Genomic DNA, 24087 nt, shown 5'->3' with positions numbered 1-24087 from the left:
ATACAAACCTCGAACCAAGACCAGTCTGCAGCAGAGTTGTTATCCCGCACAAGAAAAATGAAGTAGCGATGAGTTGGCTGATGAGATCACGATCCAAATGGAAACACATAGGACCAGCTAACAGAAGAGGCATTGTGAGCATTCCGCTGAACGATACTGAGAAATGCTGAAATGAACACAACATGGATTCTTGGCTATACTTTGACAAATTCTGTACATTCCATATGAATGATGTTACATCATATAGTAACAAATAAAATGTTAGGTGGCTCCTTAAACACGTTGAGGAAAAGTTGGATGCTTTTCAGTTCAAGTGCATACGAAGAATACTGAAGATACCATGGACAGAACTAGTTAGCAATGACAGAGTTATGCAGCAAACAGGCATAAATTGAATAAGTGTACAGATACGGAGACGCAGATGGAATTGGATTGGTCATATTATGAGGAAGGAGACAGGAAATCATGCAAGAGTAGCAATGGAATGGGCACCAGAAGGAAGGAGGAAGGTTGGCAGACCCAAGACGACTTGGAGAAGGACAGCAACTAAAGAGAGAGACAAGAATGGCTGGAGAAGCTAGTCCGATGTGAGAAGAGCTGCAGAAGATCGACAGGGTGGAAAGGGAGCATCTTGACCTTATGTAACAGACGTTACGGAGAAGATTAAGATAAGAAACACGTTACCATAATATCAACCAGACGCTATGGGCATTCCCAGAGGGCCCAGATAGACGTAAAGGGTATAACAGCAGCCATCATTTTAAATTCTGACAAAAGTGTACCACAAACAGATTGATCGCCATAGAGTGGATGTGAAGAATTTATTATCATCTCCCTACATGTTATGTATAGGGAGACTTCCCCAACATTTTCAGAAATGCGAGGAAGTGTGTAAGTGAGCAAAAATGTCCTAGACCGTAAGTCTGATCAAGTTCAAACTTGGTGGGTAGGTGCCGGACCATGTAAACGCGTTCCTGCGTGATTGGTGACATCAAAGGTCAAGAAACCAAAATTGTGTTTTTTTTCAGTGATTTTCTGCTTGTTTTGAACTTTTGGGAAACGAAGAATTGAAACAGGTATGATATGCTAAAAGAAATGAAAATGTCGACTGACATTATACTGATTTAAGGCCTACATATAATTTGGTATAAACGAGCTACACCTCTTCTGACAGGGCACTTTTGGTTTAGATTTGTCGTGTCAGTGATCCAATTTAGTTTGGAATCCGTTCACTAAATATACAAAAGTCGACCCGAAAGTTCAGTCTGCTTGAAACTTTCATTTTTTTTAACAATTTAAAACGAAAGGGATCATTAGAATCTGAAACAGCTGAAACATAATTAAGAGGTATCGTCTCGGAATCAAAAAAGGTTCCAGCAATGTCTTTAAAATAAAAGCACGAAGGAAACGTATGACACATTCAATGGACGGCTTGTGTGGTATACATGAGCGGATACTGGAAAGGGGCCCTCTTCTGAAGGTGTTGTTACTAAAATACAAACCATGTGTGCTAACCAACCGCTGGTTCGATGGTGATTTCGACTTTTTGTAATCGATACTCGTTTCCCAAGGCCCCTTCGGAGAATCCTGGATCCGCCAATTGTAATTTTTAAGAAGTCACCGAAGTTAAAGCCTATAGGCACACACGCAAACAGTCCCTAAGTATGCATCGAGGCTGACCTTGTGATGATGATGATGATGATGATGATGATGATGATGATGATGATGATGATGATGATGATGATGATGATGATGATGATGATGATGATGATGATGATGATGATGATGATGATGATGATGATGATGATGATGATGATGATGATGATGATGATGATGATGATGATGATGATGATGATGATGATGATGATGATGATGATGATGATGATGATGATACGTACAGTGAGGCATCGTATCGAAGGGAATAATAAGTTGGTAAACTATGGGCAATATCATATTTACCCAATATTTATGAACATTTTTACCAGAAAGTGCTAATACATTTCACGTACTGTGTTTCCCCAATTTCTAGCACTATAATATTCTCCAATATTGGTCACTTATTGCTTCAGTTGATTCTTAATTTACACAGCGATAAAAAAATGGCAAATCTAAATCACAAAATAGACCAAAGTAAATTTCTGATCAGCAAACTTCTTTATTTTCACTTTCTTTTAAACAATGAAAATTTATACAATTGCCCTTACAGTTACTTATTCTTGTTTTATCTTTTTTTTTTATCTTGTGATATACGTTGTAAGTGCATTGTACATATGGTTCCGTAAATATTCACCAACAGGATTTACCACTTGGGTTTAATTTGAACATGCAAAAATGTGATACCCAAAAATAAAAAGTGTTATCTTTCACTGTAAAATGTAATTTATAAATTCTGTAGAGTTTGCAAGTAAACCAGGCCTGAAATCTTTGATAACAAGGGCAAGAGTTTGATGATGTTAAAGAAATGATTGGTCACAGTGAAGGCATCACTTTTACTATTTTATTTTATTTAAAAAGCTAATGTAAAAACCTAATATTGTTGTTGTTATGATGATAATTGTTTAATTTTTGAGGAGGGGTGGGAGGGGGTAGATATTGAGTCCAATATCGATCCAATTAAGTTTCCCATTCTAGGCCAGGAAAATCTCACAGCCTGTCACACAATACATGGAGGGCTTTGAAATTGAGCTATATATATCCATGTGGCCCATGAAATATATTTTATGCTGGCTGTTGATCAAGCTTACCAATTGTAATTAACTATGATATTACTTGTGATGTCAAACTAGTCAATCATGTAGCTTACATAACAAATCAATAACAACAAGACAATGGTGACCAAACCAATCAGTCATAAACAACTTGATCCTTATATCACAATCAAGCTATTCAACCATAATCAACTGCTATATTAATCATATTGAAACTTTATTCAGGTAAAAAATGCAATCGTAACCAACAAACTAGTCAAAACATGTTGGATTAAAGTGATTAACTCAAACATACTTTTCATCAAACTTAATCATTACAGCAGACAAAGTCCACGATAGAACTTACAACACCAACATAGTAAAACAGGATTATCATTGCAGACAGCTTTGCGTAGCAGCAGTTAGTGGTATAATACTTTACATTGAGTTGTCATAGGAGCGGAACGCCTTCACAGAGCTTTCATTATTTTTATTTGTTTTTATATTGTCATCGTTAATGATGGTAGTCCTCAGTGCAGAAGCATTGCTTTCCAGAGGAGCCCTCAATACAAAATCCATATACAATACTATGCAGTTGAAAAACGATAAACATCCAAACGCTATAAGCAAAGAATATTAGTTTTCATATTGCGTTTATAAATATTAACATTTGCCAAGCATTTCAACTTTGGGAGAAGACTGTTGCACGACCTGCCACCATAAAATTTAAATGGCTTATTTCCTTTGTGATATGTGTGTTCAACTCATAATTAGTTCTTTGCAGAAATTGCCATGATGCCTCACAGTCAGTCTGATATTCAATATCAAACACATATAGTGCAGCTTGAACCATATATCAATGGCTTCAAACAGCGACGCTACAGGAAGAGGCTTTCTCTCAAACAGCACTAAAAATTGACGAGACTTGTTTCCAAGTCCCAAAGAACTAAAGTAAATGGCTGTGGATGTACCGTTTCATATATATCTTCACAAAAGGAGTTGATGTTTGTCACGTTCTGTAATTGTAAAGGATGTATACAAAATGCACATAAATGCTGATTGAAAGAGAGACAGAGATCTGACCAACAGACAGACAGACTAATGCTAAACACAACGACAGAAAAATTGTAGGCAAATGGTTTCATTTATGACATCTACAGTTCAATGAATGGTATCAATAATAAAGTGTTGTTATTACCATAAATCACGGTGTTGAAAAATGTTGACAATGCTAAACATTTCATAACACCAAAACTTCATGATATCCCTTTTGATCGATGATCAAGTGTTGGGGTCGAAATGGTTGATGTGGGTGTCCACATTTTTAAAGTGGATGTCCTACTTTTTCGGGGGAACATGATGCCGAATTCATCGCAAAGCGATCGCTACTCACGGTGGGGGTCAAGGGGCCCGCCATAGGGGCCCTTGTGGGGTTAAGGGGGCAAAGCCTCTTTAGAAACTTAGCATCGGAGGGAAAAGGGCAAGCTGTTTAGTTAGTCAATACGAGATTTGATTGGTAAAATTAGGGAAAGTCGGGAAAAAACAAAAACAATATTGAAATCTCTCAACATTGAAAACTCTGTGCTGAAAACTTGAGAAAATCCTGAAAAAAAGCAAGATCCTCTCTTACCTCACAAATAGGACAAATACATTTTGTGGAAATAAGATTCTCTAGTGCCTTTCAATGACTCTGAATTACACCTGAGGGAAAATTCTGTTCCAACTGATGGAGTGGGCCCCTTCGTCGTAGGTTGCTGCTATTTGGCAACTGTATAGGCTTTGTAATCACTGGGAAACTAATTTGTTAGTACATATCTGTACATACCACATAGAGCCAAAACTTGAGCCCGGTATACATCCAAGTCTAGTTCAAGTCCAAATCAAGAACATGTCGAGTACGAGACAAGTTCCAGTCCAAGACATTGCGAATTAGAGTTCAAGTCTAAGTCCACAGCAAATGAACAATGTAGTAATTAACAGGCCTAAACTTTACAAAATGTTAATGCATGCATGGGGACACCCCCCCCCCTTTTACCACTCCCCCAGTGGCGGCAACTTCCCTTTGCGGAAAATTACTAAACTATGACCGCGTAGTGATATAGCGTTAGACTGGGGCCAAGGCCTGGTCCTATGTTCTACTTCCAGCAATCCAACATAGCTAGCCTATGTTGGCTAGGCCTAGTCACGCCAGATGGTGAGAGGCCAAGGCTCGTTAAATCATCACTATCAAAAAAAAATGACGAAATGTCTAATCAAGCCATGCAGGACTAACTCTCCTAAAGTACCGACTTTCGGTGGAGCATGGTCACAGCTTCTGTGCTCTAGCCTAGACCTATGTCATAAGACTTCACATTACATCTATACACTAATGATACCTCCTCGCTATGCTAACATTTAACATTGCCAACTGTACACTGTTTGGCTTATGTTTGAACACGCCTGCAATCAAATAGTAACGGGCTTTGGCATAGTTATCGGCCTACCCTTGTTAGGCCAAACGGACAAAAGTTGATAGCGTGTATGCCGCATCTGCATGGATTCACGATTCTGGCGCAGGAGTTTCCAAATAATTACCTTCAAAATGTCTCTATTAGCTCCTCCATTCCCCCATCTGATGCGAATGGACTTGACATGACTTTATTACGGTCATAGAGCAGGATATTACGACAAATCACTGTTTGCTTTTCCGGAATTTGCGCACAGGTACGGTAATGCGCGATTTCAGCGCAGTACCAATAAAGGCCAAACGAATTTGTTATATGCAATACTCGTTTTCCTCAACTTTTTGGCACACGCCCGTTGCTAAGTGATGGTCTCTCACGAATTGTGCAAACAAATGTTTACCCAAGTAATTTTGCCCAACAGTTTCTAGCGTGTATACTACTCATGATCTATACATCATGCACTGTCAAACCGACTCACGCTGGAATCTATCTGAAGTAGGCTAAGGATAATGTTGTGGTTGTTATTGGTGATTTGCTGAAGATTTGGGTGGAAAGTAACACCAGAGGGAGGTTGTCGTCGCAATCTCTTTCCTTTTTTACTTTTACTGCCAATGAAGATGATCTGGATAGGGAGCGGACTCTCTGAATGGCGGGGATGGCAGCTAGAAGAATGGAGATACTGGTGTGTGTCTGTGGGCTTAATGTATAAGTCAGTGGAGAGAGAACCGTGTTCCTTGCGAACAGTCAAATCGACTCGAGGAAGTTAACATGTTGGTGAGAGTAGTCAGAGTTGAATTTAATAGTGCTGTGGAATGAATTGATGTGATAAATTAAGGTGAGCAGGCTATCTTCTTCACTTGTCCAAACGAAGAAGATGTCATCAATGTAGCGCCACCAGATAAGAAAACGGCAGGGAGCATGCATTCTTCAAACTAGACATAAACAGGCAGGCAAAGGAAGGCGCCATCCTGGTACCCGTGGCAGTCCCGTGTATTTAAAGGTAATGCTTGTCCATGAACATGAAGTTGATTTTGGTGAGAACCTGTTGCATAAGAACTTTGAGGTCAGAGATGGGTGGACAAGGGTGGCCATTCTTGGACAGTGCTGCGCAGCTTACATACCTTCAACGTGAAGGATGGTAGTGTAAAGAGAAGTGACGTCGAAAGTAGCGATGATGGCTGTACTAGGGACTTGGTTCTTGATATCTTCAAGTTTCCTGAGAAAATCTGGAGTGTCATGGATTTTATAGAATGAATCTGTTCTGGTCTTATACATTGTTAGAATTTACAATTTAATACTTTACCTGTACACCCATTAACACTATCGATGTCCAAGGGGGCCGTTCTTCAATACCATAAATCATGTCATGACTACGGCCTTCGTCCCGTTCCACAAGAGAAATAGTGACAGGTGGATCGCTCTGCTCACTTGCTTTACTGTTTCCATTCTTTGCCATGATAGGAAAGTCCTAAACAAGGAATAAATAAAGTACCTGCTTGATTATGGCTACGGTTAGCCTCTTGTCCAAAGGAGGTCAGACATAACAGATACACCCTTTCGTGTTTATGTATATAATAGCCAAACCTAACGAGTAGGGAGGGGTGGTTGCAGCGAGCCCGGGATTAATTTGCTATAGCAGGACGTTCCTAGAGCAGCAAAATATTTAACGCTTTATTCATATGGAATACCACTTGGAAATCAGAGATAAACAGTCTTAAATCCTTTAACACTGACACTACAAAAAAAACAATTCTGTGACCAATTATATAATAACATTTTTTGTAACTTATTTACCTGATCAAAAGCCAGCTTTATTCACGTTGACAAGACCACTCCTCACTCCAAAGGAAACAAGCAGGATGAGTAATGAATGGTAACCAATATTTGTCGATTTATAGCTGGTATAAGTATCTTTACCAGGGATATCGTGTGTGTTTAAGCAGCTATCTTGCACTACAGTGAAAACTACACAAAATACCATACTAATATAATGCGGGCGGTTTTCTTTATTCAATTCCGTTACGGAACGCCAAAACCGACAAAAATGCATTAAAAATTATATATATAAACTTAAGTCATTTTGTGAACACAAAGGTATCGCCACATAATGACCAAAAATAATTGTCCTTATGTGGCACTAATATCACCTCCACATAATGACCAAGAACATTTTATTTATCATGCGATCCTAACACTGCCACATCATCATCTGTCTTCTTGTCTAGAGGCAAATAAGGCCTCAACAGATCGTCTCCATTTATCTCGGTCGGCAGCTGCGTTTCTGGCCTCATTCCAGGATCGCCAACCAGCCCTCTCTCTCTCTGCCACATAATTACCGCCAATACCGACAATACTCACAAGCTCTAAAGTGAGGATTCATAAGGACTAATGCAGTTCGTTAGTCCTTATGTGGCGATACGCGAGTATCCACATAAGGACTAACGAATATTGTCGGTTTTGGCGCGTAGAAATAAGTTAGTTGAACATTTCTCATGCGATGGGGCTATTCAAGAAAACGTGTCGGATGGGCGCGTAGCTACAAACGTATACGCTCTAATAATATATATATATATATATATATATATATATATATATATATATATATATATATATATATAAATAAATCTTCCCTTATCTACTCTGTTAGTTACCTTGGATGTGTCTTCGTTATACACAAATATCCCTAACGAAGAGGGCATTTCGGCCTGCACAAAAGCATTCAAACCGAAACGTGGCAAAAAACCCCACGAAGAAAGAATTGGCCGAATTAATGCAACTTATCTTGACCAACAATAATCTGGTATTTGGCAACAAACACTACCTCCAAATTCATGGCACCGCAATGGGTACCAAAATGGCACCGTCTTTTGCCAACATCTTTATGGGAAACCTCGAGAATTTTTTTTTATCTCGACAAAACTTGAAACCACACACGTGGTTACGTTACATTGACGATATCTTTATGATATGGACCCATGGTGAGGCAAATCTAAAACTCTTCATTGATGACATAAACTCGTTTCATCACACTATCAAATTCACTGTTGATTTATCTGGACATGGCGTTCACTTCCTGGACACCACCGTGACCCTACAAAAAGGCTAAAAGCAAACCCCGTACCGAAACATTGACGTACAAAACTCGTCAAACCAGTTCCAAAAGGGTACCACTGGTTACTGAATTCCACCCTGGTCTCCCACCACTGGCTCATATCATTCAGAAGAATTTTCACCTTCTTCAAGGCACCGAACGCCTGAAATCAGTTTTCCCAGAATTACCTGTCATCGCTTTTAAAAGACCCAGCAACCTACGGGATATCTTAGTTCGGGCATCCTTTCGGGATGACACCCCATTAGGGGAAAGCAAAACAGAAACTACAGGATCATCGCCCTGTACACAAAATTGCAAAACGTGCTTACTTGTCGATTCGACCGGGGCCTTTCAGAACGACCAAACCAAACGCACGTTCCAAATTCGGCACAAAATTAACTGCCTATCCAAAAATGTCATTTACCTCATCTACTGCAATATTTGTAACTTACAATACATTGGAGAGTCAAAAAACACTCTTAGAATGAGAATGACACAACATAGATCGGCTATCAAAACAAAAAAGATCTATCAACCTGTTGCAAATCACTTCAATCTCCAAAATCATTCAATTGAGAATTTGCGTGTTATTGCCATTGACCAGAACGTTTCTTGGACAGATAAATCTAGGAAAGCGAAAGAAAATTTCTGGGAACTAAACCTAAAGACCACGGCACCATTCGGTTTAAACATCAGAAACGATTTGCCGTCCCAGATAAACCAAAACAATTCCTTTACAATTACGACGGAATCGGATTAAAATAATCCGACGCGGATTAAAATAATCCGAATTTCTAAAACTTCTGCTCAATTCAGCAGAAATCAGTAAGTCGCTTTGCCTTTACAACCATGCCGACATCTTCTCTATAAAACAGTTTCTATTCCTGCTACTCCTTGTCACTTTCGGTGATCATGCACTGAAGAAGAGCTAGTTTTGCTCGAAAGCTCTGCAAAAACCAAACATTGGCTGTTTTACTTCCAATCACTTACCTAATTCAATTATTGTATCTCATTCGAGATCCAGCCCTTCTCTAAATACAGCATAGTTGTTTAACAGTTTTTCCGTTATTCCTATATATATATATTTTTTTATATATATATATATATATATATATATATATATATATATATATATATATATATATATATATATATATATATATATATATATATATATATATGAAGAATTGAACAAGGCAGAGGAAACGAGCCGGCGAGGGAACGAGCGGATGTGGGACCCCCCTCCCCCCATCGAAAATGACCGTGTGGTCATAACGATATTATATCATGTATATACTTGTATATTTCTACCTCATTCCCTTGAGCCCATGGTCTGGTCTTCCGGTCTAGTTTGGTTGTTTGTTTGTTTGTTTGGTCCAACTTTATTTCGTTCTTTTCATTAAATGTGTACAGTAATTTCAAGTTATATTCACAAAAGCAAATATTTCATTTAGCAAATATATAATGAAACACTAAACTTAGAAGTAGACAAAGGGGTTAGTCTAATTGGGAAGACTTAGAAATTAATCTATCAAATAGTTGTTAAGTTTGGATTTGAAGGAAACTATTTTGATGCAGTATTTGAAAGATGGTTGTAAAGAGTTTCAAATCTTGACACCTTGATATTTCAAGTGGTACTGACTTATAGTATAGCGAAACAATGTTGGTCTAAGTTGAGCAGCACGTTTTGTGTTATAGTTGTTTATATAAGGGATGGGTGTGAGCATAACTTACTATTCACAGAATGCCTTGCAAGTCTCCGGGAAAACAGGTGATTTGGTCTGCTACACTTGATCAAATAGTTGTACGGCTTAGAAAGCAGTAGTTAATACGCCCGGTTAAACAAGTTGTATAGTACTATGCCCATGTTCTTTATATCATGGATTTGGACTCTATGAAGAAGCGGAAGAAGCAGATTCGTGATTTCTTCAAGGGAATTTGTTTTTACTACTGTGTCGTGGAAGAGATAACTGTAACGAAGAATAGGGCCTAAGGTAAGGTAAATATTCATAAATTTGATAGGCTACAGACATTAAGACGAGGAGAGTATGTGAGGTCTCATGCTGAGTTGTTGTCCTGTCAATTTTGTGGTTTTAGTATGTAAATCTTGCTCTAATGAATCTCCTGATATCCTCTAGAAAACTTTCCGATACTATGGGTGAATAAGTAAACACTGTCACTCGATCAATCCTTCTTGACCATTTAACAAGAATGTTTCAGTTTCAGTAGAAAATTAATTAAGGCTGGTATAATTAAGGGAGGTCAACCAAGATAGCTAGAGCCGTATCACGAAAGCCAAACAACTTATCCACTCTAAGCCGACCCAGTCCCCTCACATCGAGACTGTAACCATATATACGAACATAACCATGTATGTTACATCAAGGCTGGTACTAATGTACGACACTAGCGGCTGCCTACTAAGTATGAGTTTTGAGAGATATAATGTGTCTTCAGTGCAAGTAACGAAAGTTCACTTTTCACAGATTAGTTCCAAACTGTAATGGTATCAGTACTCAATTTTATGCTAGTATTTGTTTCATTCCAAACTGCCCCGAGGATAAATAAATCCATGCGGACGATTATCATTACAGGCAATTCTGCAAGCATTGTGTACGAGTGCGGGTCAATAATGCCATTTTGGTGGGCTTTTGTAACGGATTATGATTTATGTTTTGTTTCTCTACTTGTCGAGAATATAGAGCGTATTCGATGTAAAATGACTGGGTTAAATGTTACCTAAGCATAAGGCCAATGCATTATACAGCTGTCAAATGAGCGGTGAATCTTTAGTCTATGTTGAATCTAGGCTTGTCAAAGTATCGCAATACAATATACTGCACGGTTACCATACGATATGGGGTTCCCTGTATTTGCTGGTATATGTTGTTGGTAATGGGACTGTACGAGTGAACCTTATCAGGTGTGAAACTGCTAACTTGCAGGTATTGCGTGCTTTTGGTTTGTGTGCTTATCTGATGAATTTTGATCCTCACAGACAAAAATTGGCGAATAACGTGTAGGCTTTATGAGCTAGTGAACGGCAACGAAGGAGCTCGAAAAACAGCACGCAAAACCGAATTTAATTTCGGATTTAACTCATCGCATCAAATTGCTTTCAACATGGATCAGAACAGCAACTACATTCCTTGGTCTTTGTTTTGCGGGAAAGAAAAGAATTCGACTTTCTTGACACCGAATAGCGTTTGTTATATCGATGGCTTGTCATTCCTCACATACACCTCTTTATCGATGATTTTAGTTACCCAAATCTTATTTTTGAGAGGATCGTTAAACCGAGTAACATCGCTTCCTCATTTACGATATCCTGGACATGAGATTCGCTGGATCATTTGTGCGCTTCTGATCTTGTTCCAGATTTCCTCTTTGGTAGAAGGAATTCTAACAGGTAAGCATTATTGAAACGTTAAGTCAGAACTTGATTTTGCTGTCCTTAAGTTACAAAGCTTATTTATTTCTTATAGCCGAGTATTTGCTGAATGTAACAGTAACGTTAAATATGTAATATCGAAAATACAGTAAGCACCTCATCGTCCTCCTTCCTTTGCTAGTTTATAAACCTAGTAACTTGACTTGAAAAGAATTCCGCCTATTGTTTCTGAACTAAAAATGAATTAATCTAAGGATAAATATCAAGGAACAGACTGATGTGCTTACGGTTATCTATAGTACGGACTATTTGACACTTTCCTCTTTTCCTCTGGACGGCTTTGAGATTACCATAGGGTGTGTCAATGAAAATAACACACGGTCAGTGTTACATGACTGACACGCCAAGATTAACATGTTTAAATTACATCGGAGAGAGGACAGCCCTTGGGGGGGGGGGGGTGGGGGTTCTGTTTGTATTAATTTATAAGTGTACGACATCTTCTGAAAAGCATGCAATATGTTCCAATATCCCGTTGTCAAAATAACCTGTAATTAGATGAAGAATAAAGAAATACATCATAACCAACGACAAAGTTGTCGAGCAAAATTTAATTTTACATGATTCAGAAGATGGTGTACACTGTTCTTATTACCATTTATCAATAAGGTATACTGCAGTTAAGTGGTAACTCAGGTGTAGTGCATTGTGCTATGTAACAAGAAATATATCACTGAGTTAGATTAGAATATCAGAGACTTAAGCAAGCTGACTGGTGGAAACTATCATATCATAAAATAGCAGTTCTAATGCGGCCTTGAATCTAATTTAACCTCATGAGTTTACGCTTCAGCAGTTAGATTCCATCCAGAATTGCAACATTTTGTTGATTGTGGTAGGTTTTTACCATTCAGCTCACACAGGAACTTTTTTCCCATCTTAGATATCCGTTTTGGATTTCTCCAATGGCACCTTTCCTTACCGGAAGCAGCTTCGGTTGTCATGGTTACGCTTGCGTTAAGATTATCTACAGTAATCGAACGAATACACAAAGGCAACTGGTTCCTGTTGCTTATCATCGTTTGGACTATTTCTGGTATTCTTGAATTCGCCAGGGTGACCAGTTTCGTTACAGCCTTCCGGCTAGATTTCACTTTACTTCGATTAAATACGATGCTTCTTAGTGCTGGTTCGTGTTTCCTTCTAGCTATTGTGGATATCTGCACTCTTGTCAAGGTAAACTATGCCGACACTTGGCTTCTTTTGCCTTTCGTGTACACTTGCGATCTCATTTTAACTTGCAATTCTTTTCGATATTTATAACGTATCGAGTAAACGTCTCTAAACGCAATCAAGGGAAACATAACCGCGAATGGTAACCTTGATAATATGGTATTATATTTCCACTTCAGAAGAAATTTGATTCGACAGGACTGGTGTCTGGATTTTAATATCTTTGGCAGTTATTTACAAAGTACCATTGGCAATTTTAATATCCTTAACAAGATTGGAGTTTCTCCCAAATTCGTTCTGCATCAGTTGAATATTTGTCATTTAGATACGTGACAGACTAATCGTTCTATATTGTATGACAAGTGTCGCTAACTGATATAGCGATGAAAGAAATGTGGTGATATTTAGAGAATGTATAAGCCAATAATAGCGTGAATGACATAGTTATTGTTATTGATTTCAAACTGTTGAACTTGTTATTTATAATGTGAAAATCATGCAGGAAGATAATATTCTTACAGAATAAAAAAAAATGCAATGTTGAATTCAGAGTACATTGGAAATGTTAGTGAGACATAATGTAGTCATGGATCTGATATGATTCCAAGATATGTTAATTCATGGGTATATTGTTAAGATACAGTGTAACCAAGTCGACATATAAGTCAGCAGTCAGCATCTCAAACTACGGCTCATGACCAACAATGGGTTGCCAAGTATTTACGGGGTGGGTCGAAAGCCGGGTTGCGAGGGGGAAAAAAGATCGGTGAACAAAGTTTCCAATGTAGCCCAAGTTTTGATAACTGTTTGTGCCGTTAAACTAATTATATTCAATCTCAATGTGCAGTTTAATAATCACTCACCACAGAGTAGTATGCATTCGGTGACTTTGATTAAGTATTCACAACATGCATCGACAAGGGGAAAAATTGAAAACCTGACCTGATCCAATGAAGCGATAAGACCGAGATAATAAGATGGGTTTTTACAACTACAGTAACTAACAGTGTGGAAAATATTGGTTATCTTATTACGTGTCACACTTTCGGCCACAAATGTATCACTTTACAACAAGGATAAAGAACGTATAACAATTTCTTTTTTCTCATCACCAGATAAAATCAGTGACAGAACTTAGACTAAACCGAGAAAAATTAGTTTCTGATATTCAGATGGGAAATATAAATTATTTCCAAAGATACTCTACATTGTTGAGTCAATGTACGCTCAGCTGGTTGTACGGACTACTTCAGTCTAGTAGAAAAGATTCTTTAACTGTTGACAAAATTGGTAACCTTCCAAATGCGATGGGAGCAAAGATAGCCCATGACGAGATGAAGACATTATTCAGGAAAGAACAGGTAATGCTTTATTCAGTAGCATAATAGGGATTAATTCCGGACCTTATGAACACAGGCTTAACAATAGGCGTAAAATTGAACCAGTACCCCCAAGTATTGGTTCCGAAGGTTTGAGACAGATAGAGCTTTGTTGTTTTCTTACATTTATGGCTATGTGTCAGTTAAGATAAAAACTCCTGTTCTCTTTCTTGAGCCGGGACCCCGTAAACCCTAGCTACGCAATTGTTTATCAAAGATCATTTGAGATAAATTAGGATGACACAAGGACGAATAAAAGACACTATAATCTTGTTCAAGCTTGGATTTTATTAAGATTATGGTACGGTGTCAAAAATCATTTTAAATAAACACCTGAAAAGTGACAGTCATAGTATAGAATATGTTAAAAAATAAAATGCGTATTTTTTTTTTTTTTTATGATTTAAAAGAGATTTTATTAAGCATATTGATCACCGTAGCATTAATAGAGATCAGTACATAGGTACTTTAGAGAAAACAGAGGTGAGGCGCAAAAGAGATTTTTAAAATTTTATTTAATAGTGGTTAAACTATGAAAATGTTTATGTTGTAATAGTAACTGACGTTATTGATTAATATTTTCAGTCCTCGGCTATTGATTCCGGGAGACCCTTATCGCTGAAACGAGTTCTGGTGTGGTTCTGCATCGCAGATGTATTGTTTTCAGGATTTCTCCAACTTTTATCTGAAATATGTAGCTATGCCCAACCTCTTGGTGTGAAGGGTATCATTCAATGGGTAACAAGGGTTTCTCCATCTTATGAGGTATTTGGAATTTTATTTTTATTTTCTACCGTAAACTTATGTTTTTGTATGTTTGCTTTCCGATGCATTTCGTGCATTGACAGCCCTTCTCAGTGCAGTTTACACATAACAAGTGCATTATACGTATTATTTGCACATCATTTATTGCAAGATCATGACCTTTAACTTGAGTTGAACTTTTAACTAACTAGCTACAATGTAAGACTGTTATACTTGTCTTCTTAATTTACTTTTATTCATAACAAAACCGAACAATTGCAACACCGCAAGAAAATTACTATAAGATGTGAAGTTTATTATATTGTAAGTTGACTTCGAAGATTCGTTACAACGATACAAATGATCTAGCTTTGTTACCATTCCCAGAAAACCATTCCGAATGAAGGATCACTCACTACAGTTAATGGATACTTTCAAAATGGCGCTGTCCTTGTCTTTGCTATGTTCATAACACAAATATTACAAAGAACTTTACAAGAGTCTCAACGTAGCGTTTGTATCGAGTTATCCTCAAAGACAACGAGCGGAATGAAGGTTAGATAACTTTCGAATGAATTGATTTTTATACTATACGCTTACAACAGGGTTGGGTACAAACTGACACTCGTCTGTAAGTTTGTACCAAACTTTAAGGATGTAGTCATACCTACATATGCAGGGACTACAGTGGAAATATCACATTGGCTATACAGAAAATCAAAATAACAGAACATTGTTAAAGTGCATTGTCGATCTGTTATTTCGAGATATCCTTCCTTAAATAGGCCAATAAATACAAACTCCCCAAAGCATACTAATTTCAAGTTTTCCTATATTTGATGTAAGGTTCCACGGGCCTATTTTTAGATTTTTTTAAACCCTCTCTCGGGCAGGCCATCTATGGTGTTCCACGAACCGCTAACCTCTGAACTATGCTGTGTAAAACTTGCTTCAAATAATTACTGTTTTCGGTATACTTCATAGTATCAAAGTACGTTTTGTAAGACTTAATTGGTGATTAAGTAACGTACCATCACATTTAATTGTTGCTACATTAACGATTCGCTGTAAGGTTACATGCTCATCCAATGGTGTTCTCGCTGTCACGTTTTTCAAGTTCGTACTCATTTGGGCACTAATCTGCTGATTGCACTGTTGCTGGCGTCCATAAAACATTTATACAACCTTTCCCAACTACACTACGTTACCTTTATTGGATATATGTAAAAGCTTACGTGGTCAAATGGGTCCTTGCAAAGATCTTTACAAAAGATCAGTAGATTTTATAGATTCATGTAAATGAAGAACTCCAATACTAAGTGCCATTGATAAAATAGGTGATGTTTTTTTTATGTGAAGTAGGGGGGGGGGGTCATAGTTTTGTGATGGGATTGAGGAGGTATTCCTCTTGTGCTCTTGTGCTCTTTATATGTATTTTGGTAACCTTCATACTCGGATATGTTCTTTGAAAACAGACTTTAACATTGAAGGTGCCTTGATGTTAAAAAATTCACTGATGATGAATGTTTGGCCCAAATAAACCTTTCGGGCGAACACACGCTGGAATCGGCCAGTTTCATGTATGATTGGGAATAGGAGGGGAAGGAGGTGACTGGGTTTGACAGGATAGTACAATATTGACACGGACCCAGACGATTATTAGAATTTCTTATTTTGGCTTTGCAGTGTATGATATACAAGCGGCTGCTATCTCTCTCCAGCCATTTGATTGGAAGTGGCGAGGTTACCGTCGGAGAAGTGACCAATCACTTGGCTCAAGATACATTTTGTTTAGAGCAATTCATCATGCAGGTGCATTCATCGTGGACAACGCCACTAAGGGTTAGTAAGTTTTCTCAATATACAATAGTAATATACATCAATATAATCAGATTATATTGCTATACATTGTTACAGAGATCACGGCATGAAGACATTGATATACATCAACAAAGGTGTAGCAGCAGAAAAGGTGAGGAGGGGGGATAGGAATGTGTTTCTGCAACTTTCTGCCACCGCTAAGTTTCAGCCATATATGATACAGAAAATCGTATAGTTTACAAAAAGTACAGATGTGTACATACAAAAGTAGACATTTTCAATGTCCCATCTGGGCTACTATAGCTTCTACACAATTAAAATAAACTCCGTGAATACCCCAGCCCCCACCTTGCTTCTGACCCCCTCTCACTATCGTATTTGAAAACTTCCTACGCTTATAATATTATAGTATTGTGCTATCACTGCAGTATATATACATGTCATTATTTTGCAGATAGCTGTATCGATGTTCCTTCTCTACCGTGAACTTGGATCAGCCAGTGCTGTTGCTATGGCTATGATGTTCCTCTCCATCCCTCTCCAGTTCTCTTTGGGGCAATTGACCGCAAAGTACAAGTCAAAAGTCATGGTAAGATTTGATAGTATTATCTTTGATCTTGTCAAGTATATATATAAGAACAATATGTAAGTGATAAAGCAAACGCTTCTTAAAATATCTTGGAGTGGTAACTTTACTTTGTCATGTATAGCATAATGTTAACATCTTGATGAAATGTTCACATTTAATTTCTGTACATGCTGTTTGAAAGGTTTATGACTGTTTTTTTTGTATGCATTGTACCAAAGTGAACTTAAAGCAAACAATTGTGATGTCATGCATCTACAACTACGGCAAAAGGAATTTTGCGTTCAAAGCTGGAACTCAACTTCCACTTCAAAATGGAAAGCATAAGAATTTGCATATAGTCTATAATATTCTTTGGTATTGTATAAACTTAAACAATACCTGTATGAATGAAGTGAGAACCACACTCAGTCCTAGGTCAAAATAATGCAGTAAAACTAAAGAGAGAAGAATTGTTGTTGTTATTTTTAAGAAGAAACATAGGAACTTTAATTGTACATTTGTTATCTTTACAACGGCGTCAAGCAATTGAACGAAAATTTCGTTTTCAATACATGTCAAATATACCTCTGAAATATAGTTGTACATTACGAACATTTTCGTCAGCTGGAACATCACATGTTGTTCTCTCCTTGCAATTTATTTTAGGGTACCCGAGATTCTAGAATAAAACGATCAGGGGAAATGTTGCAGAGTATCCGGTATCTAAAACTTTCCAGTTGGGAAGAAAGTTTTTGCAACTCTATTGAAAAAATCCGAGGAGAAGAGTTGAAAGGACTTTCAAAAATGCAGACCGTTTTTATTGGTCGGAGTAAGTTTTCTCTCTGTCAAAAACCACATTTAATTGAAAAAAATGCTACTGTCAATAATCCTCTGCTAGGTCAAAGAATCGCCGTACATGAATTTTGTTCAGGACATACCTAACTGTATAGACTACATATGTATGTGACGTAATGCAGTAGTATGGTTAATGAAAAGGTGTAATCAAGAGTTAAACATTTCTCAAACGATAAAGACAAGTCAAGTAGATTTGTTTCTTCAACAAAGCAAAGAGATCAACGAGAATACCAACTATAGTTGGTATTTGCGAAAATTGTGGTGAATTCGTTTGCTGTTTCCCAAGAGTAACTGCGTGATGTCATAACCAGTGGCAAGGTAGGGGTGGGTTGGGGTCAAGAACCACTACAACATAACATGCTTCTTATACTTAAACAGAATTGTAAACCTACGAATCAAAGCATCGTTGAAATTATTTATAGCTTTAAAAAATGTTTTAAATGTTTTATATATTTGCTTGCCTTAACAGAACTACTCGCTTCAGCCGTGCCCATCATTGTATCTGCTATGGTAAGTAGCATGTCTGAGCGCAGAAGGCTGCAGTGAAAAAAATAGTACTTTGTCACTTTTAGTTTATACTACTTTAATTATCGGTTAATATGAGTTGTTCACTGTAGCGAGTGTATGGGCAAAGGGTGGAAAAACCAATAATTTTGCTAAATATTTAACTATCTTCAGTAGGCCTACTTGTCAGTTTGTTTGCTGTCGTCATGTAAAACAGAGCACCCTGCATGTTAGTACAATATTCTGAGTACAAGTACAAAGCCATGCATACGAGTATTTTTTGTGTGTTGAGTACGAATACGAGCACAGACCAATTGGTACGAGTACAGAAAAATTTACTCGAGCACTAGTAGGAGTAACCACTCAAGTAGGCCTGTTACAAATCTGTCAAATATTAAGTTTCCACAACTGGGAGGAGGGCCACATATGCAAATATTGAGCTAACAGTTACACAGTATGTTACTTTGACACATGTTTGGTTCATATTTTATGGTAGTAAAGATTTCCATGTGTGCATAATTTCATACGTATGTTCATGTTTTGTTCTTTTTCAGGTGTTCGCCTTATACTCATACTTGTCAGGGAAACCGCTCACTCCCGACTCGGCCTTCTTTGCTCTCACTATTATTCAGCAGACGCAACTACCTTTGACAAATTTTTCGCTTTTCTTCGAAAGTTTAGCGAGCACGACAGTCAGTGTAAACCGTTTGGCTGCTTTCTTCAAGCATTCTCAGATTAACAAGACAAACAAACAAGCAACTTTGAACACATTGAACGCGATTGAGGTAATACATATAACAGATATGAAATATGGTAGCACGGATTTTGTATCATGTAGGCCTGATGATACACGATCTGGAGATACAGCCGCAAAAGATCATTGTTGCATTATTGCTTTTCGACCAACATAACAAACATCTTGTTTTCCTATCCATTTTTAATAATTAATTGGAAATTTAAACAAGTGTGGTTAGATTTCATTTTAATGATAGATAAGAATGATTAAACAAACTTCAATATCATACATTTTAATGAAGAAAAAGAGAATATCCTTTTAGAATACAGTTTCAGAACATGCCAAGAAGCTGTGAGTTTCATCTATTACAATTTATATATGATATAAATATTTCTTTAATTATTGCCATCAAAACGTTAGTATATTTCTTTGTTACAACATTCATATGTAGTTAAATCTGGGCAAAATAATAATAACAAAATCAAAATAAGTCACTTTTGAAGACAAACTCCAACACTAAACTCCATATTATTCATGATTCTTGTGTCCTTTGCAGCTTCTTGGTGGTAATTTTACTTGGGGAAGTGAAACAAATCAAGTCATTCTGCACAACATTAATATTCAAATACCAAAAGGTAAGTGAAATTATTTATTAACTCTTTCAAAGTTATCATTCCTATTTCACCAGTACTTCACGTACCAGTACTTTACCAACTAATTCACTAATTCTAGGTGGATACCCGATTCCTCTTATTCCATAATATTTCCTTCTTAACACTTATAGGCTACCTATCAATTAATTTCTACCTACACAAATTTAACTGATATCACTTCTGTGATTTGTAATTTTGTGGAAGCAGATAAGTAGCGTAGTTCTTAAATACTCATATACCAGATAAGATAAACAAAAGTCACGGCTTGGTAGGGTACTTATTAATCGCCTTTAAATGTTTTCTTTTAGGTAAACTGACGATGATTATTGGCCCTGTTGGGTCTGGCAAATCTTCTCTGTTGAGTGCAATGCTCGGTGAAATGACCTCAGTCACAGGAAGTGTCCGCTTTTATCAGTAAGAAAATAAGTATTTTTTACTTCTTGTTGTTACGACTTTTTGTATCTTTACAATATACTGTATTCTTCGCATTGCCCATTTCTAACAATTTGAAAGCTCAATGTGACTTTCTTCTTCCATCTTCAAAACTTGAACCGCCATATTCCTCTCAATATGCATAAGCCCCGTGCATGGTTTCTGCGTGTATAAGGCTTTATTCTGTAGTAAAACGAGGCAATAAGGATTTCAACACCATATGGAAAGTGTAAGGTTTAATTTACATCATTTTTTTGATAATAACAACGATGAACACCCGTTGTTTATGTTTAATTTCAAAAGTAAAATAGTATTAGTGTTGCTTGGGCATCTATTGTGACGTATATGTAATAAGTTGATTAACATGGTTTGTGTATTTATATTTGTGTGTTGGCATGATCGAAGATGTTCCATTCCATACACAACAATTTGCTTTATTTGTATTGCTAAGACCGAAATTTGCAAAAGTCCCGATAAACCAACTTAGCTCTACATAGCATCTGGCTCTATATAGCTTCTACATATCTATAAATAACATAGTTCAGTAAACAGGTCCATGTCGTTAAAACCATTTAAAGGGTACTTCTTACTTTCTTGATGGGTTGCTTTGTGATTTGCATGTAACATATGATCCTGAATGATATTTATGAATACGACATTTATACTGGTATTAACAACGATCAGACCGCAAATATGGAGATAATATTTAATATACTTGGTGATACCCCATTTTTCTGTTTCAGCAAATTACCACAGATAGCATATTCAGCACAAAAAGCGTGGATTTTGAATGCAAGTCTTCAGAAGAATATTACACTCGGAGATGACTTGAAGAGTGACAGGTGAACCCCCCCCCCCCCATGTTAATTTAATCTTTTGAACGTATGAATCGTAAACCTCTTTTTGCCGCAATAAAGCAGGTTGCTGTGATAGACCCTTAATTGTGATTTATGCTATAATGAAGCACATTAGTACAGAAAGCCTACTGCTCAGATATTGGAACAAACCTTTAGTGTAATAAATGTATGACATATTAAGGCCATTGTTAGGTTTGATAGATATAATAGCAAAGTTGTGGTGGGGAGAGGGGTATTAAGTATCAACGCAGGTAAAGTATAACCGATTCTTCTGTTAGTACTTCTTGACTTATTCACTTTCGCAGGTATTTCAAGACGTTACGTGCTTCAGCTCTGGAGCCAGACATCGCCATTCTACCGGCGGGCGATCAAACTGAAATAGGGGAGAAGGGTGTCAACATTAGCGGAGGACAGCAACAACGAGTTAGCATTGCAAGGACGTTATATTCAGAAAGAGATATCATATTAATGGTGAGTCCTCCTTTATTTTCTTTCATAACTCAAATCATGCAATTCTACATCCAATTAACCTGCTAGACTGAAAGCATTCTAGTACAGCCAAATTCTGGGTTATCGTCCTGTTCTTCAAAATTTTCATACAAGTTGCATATTTGAGAGGAGACAGAAAAGTGTAGTCGTTCGGGATTTTGACCATGTATTAACGAATTATTTAAACTTAAAGGCTTATTAATAAGATATAAGAGACAAGGGGGATGGGGGAGATACGTGATGGTAAGGACGTTGGTGCTGTCGGTTCGTGATGTTCTGCAATGTAACCTCCACTCTGAAAATGCGCTAAGTTTGAAAACGAAACATATTTGAACGTAACATGTTCCCATACAACAACATGAGTAACATCTATTGATTTGCATGCAAAAGGCTTTATGAACGTCTTTTATTTGAACAATCATTCTACTTTCCTTCATTTGATTTAGTCTTTGAAAGTAAACGATATTTATTTTTCTTCCCCAGGATGACCCATTATCTGCGCTCGATGTACATGTAGGAAGACACGTATTCCAAGAAGGAATAATGAAAACACTATGCAATCAGGGAAAGACCGTGGTCCTAGTCACTCATCAAATACAGTATATTAATGATGCCGACCAGGTATGTATACATGTCCGTAATCAGTAACTTAACTTAACCAATAAGTCCATTGGGTAGAGAATAATAATTCCACAAAGATACCAGCTTATAGAGCACTGTAAACTGAATTGACATTCAGGCGATCACATTTCCAAATCTAATTTTAAAGCCCAAAAAACACGTATTTCTTCGTTCAAAAGTTTAAACTATTCATGATTTCCCTGTCAATTTTCTTTCCTGGTTTTCTAATTCAGAAATCATCAATGATAATTAAAAACAATTTTAATTTCTTTTACAAACCAGGTAATTCTAATGGATAAAGGAAGAGTCAAGTTCTCTGGAACGCCCAGTCAATTGCAGCTGGAAGAACCGTATGTAATATCCGTTTTGGAGAACAGTCGATCTATCACTAAGGAGATGCAAATAAAACCTTCTTCCAATGTGAAGTCTTCTGAAAGAGGAGGCCGGAAAATGAAGTCTGATATATCTCAAAGAAGAAACAATTGTAAAGTTGCAGGTAATCTGGTAGTATTGCGCTGAATTAAGAAAGCTGGCTGGGTGAAATAACTATTTGAAATTGAATTGTACAAGCAACACAGCGAACAAAGAACAGATGGCATGAAATCAACAAAAGACTAATGGAAAATATTGAATTTGTATAAAAGTGCAATGCAAGTTTCAGCTGCCGTCTGCTGGGTTAATTATCCTGGGTCTAGCAAACTAAGTAAAAAACTGTAGCCACGTACCATACTTTGTGTAAGAACACACACAACAACTGTTTATTTCACTCTGCTTTTGAAGATAATTCATTCTTTGCACTAGTGCGGCAAACACAAATACTGACCAATGTTGAAGATCAAAACTGACCAAGTGAAATATTTTTATTTTATTTTATAGAAAGACAATTTTATGATATTTTAAACATACATATCCTAATCAGCACTCTGCAATTACCATGAACCTTTTCGTTTTGACAGATGGAGAAAAGGCTAGGCTGATAAAACCAGAGGAGCGAAAGCGTGGTAGGATAGCGTGGTCCGTCTACGTCTATTACATAATGAAGTGCGGGTTAATCCTGGTGGGGACTGTGGTCTCAACTAGGGTTATTGATGCCTCCCTTATCTTGACTTCCCAGTTTTGGCTTTCCAATTGGTCTGAATCGACCACTCGATACGAACCCGATGAAGTATGTATACAAATGCTACTGAATTTGTATTATGTGCAAATTTAAATTCGCTGTTGAAGTCTGTTCAATAACTAGCAGTTTATACATTTATATAATGAATGTTAAATTTACGATATATCTACTTATAGTTACAGACTAATTGTCTTGTACGAGGTCCAATGTATCAATCCCTGATCACTGGTAACCAGTCACACTCACACATACTTCAAACTGTCTATCCTGGAACTCTACAGTGCGCCATATCTGCACTTCCTAACATGAGTTCCATGTGGTGTTGCCACAGTTCGGCGCACACGTTATACATTTACAAGTTACAAGTGACTGGAACGTCCACAATTTATGCTCTGTAATAGAGAACGCTAGACCAAATCTATTTAAGCTCTTAACACAATGCAATATTTTGAATCATTGATTTGC

General features: G+C 37.2%; 2 protein-coding genes across 6 annotated transcripts in view; one reads left to right on the top strand and one right to left on the bottom strand.

Annotated features, from left to right (window-relative positions):
* The window catches only part of LOC139961579 (solute carrier family 23 member 2-like), a 29591-nt gene extending 22134 nt beyond the window's left edge, over positions 1-7457 (bottom strand). The window contains exons 1-3 of one of the 2 annotated variants that reach the window (XM_071960886.1): positions 6926-7457; positions 6435-6623; positions 9-166 (exon numbers count right to left, since the gene is read on the bottom strand). In XM_071960886.1, coding sequence (XP_071816987.1) covers positions 9-166; positions 6435-6587 — 311 coding nt within the window. In that variant the 5' untranslated portion in view covers positions 6588-6623; positions 6926-7457. The remainder of the gene's footprint in view (positions 1-8; positions 167-6434; positions 6624-6925) is intronic. The other variant, XM_071960885.1, reaches the window with a different exon arrangement.
* LOC139961578 (ATP-binding cassette sub-family C member 9-like) overlaps positions 1-24087 on the top strand; it is a 42814-nt gene that overhangs the window by 8096 nt on the left and 10631 nt on the right. Inside the window, exons 1-18 of one of the 4 annotated variants that reach the window (XM_071960881.1) lie at positions 9773-10216; positions 11221-11631; positions 12557-12849; positions 13962-14207; positions 14811-14990; positions 15357-15524; positions 16656-16811; positions 17245-17379; positions 18025-18187; positions 18683-18723; positions 19272-19502; positions 20010-20088; positions 20415-20520; positions 21282-21380; positions 21701-21866; positions 22368-22505; positions 22788-23001; positions 23462-23670. In XM_071960881.1, the coding sequence (XP_071816982.1) occupies positions 11346-11631; positions 12557-12849; positions 13962-14207; positions 14811-14990; positions 15357-15524; positions 16656-16811; positions 17245-17379; positions 18025-18187; positions 18683-18723; positions 19272-19502; positions 20010-20088; positions 20415-20520; positions 21282-21380; positions 21701-21866; positions 22368-22505; positions 22788-23001; positions 23462-23670 (2910 nt within the window). In that variant the 5' untranslated portion in view covers positions 9773-10216; positions 11221-11345. Of the gene's footprint in view, positions 1-9772; positions 10222-11220; positions 11632-12556; positions 12850-13961; positions 14208-14810; positions 14991-15356; positions 15525-16655; positions 16812-17244; positions 17380-18024; positions 18188-18682; positions 18724-19271; positions 19503-20009; positions 20089-20414; positions 20521-21281; positions 21381-21700; positions 21867-22367; positions 22506-22787; positions 23002-23461; positions 23671-24087 lie in introns of those variants that run through there. The other 3 variants (XM_071960882.1, XM_071960883.1, XM_071960884.1) reach the window with 3 other exon arrangements.

This window comes from Apostichopus japonicus, chromosome 20 (genome assembly GCF_037975245.1).
Source record: "Apostichopus japonicus isolate 1M-3 chromosome 20, ASM3797524v1, whole genome shotgun sequence".
NCBI classification, from domain to species: Eukaryota; Metazoa; Echinodermata; class Holothuroidea; order Aspidochirotida; family Stichopodidae; genus Apostichopus; species Apostichopus japonicus.
Note: the sequence above shows the minus strand (reverse complement) of the source record. Positions and strands in the feature narration are given on the sequence as shown.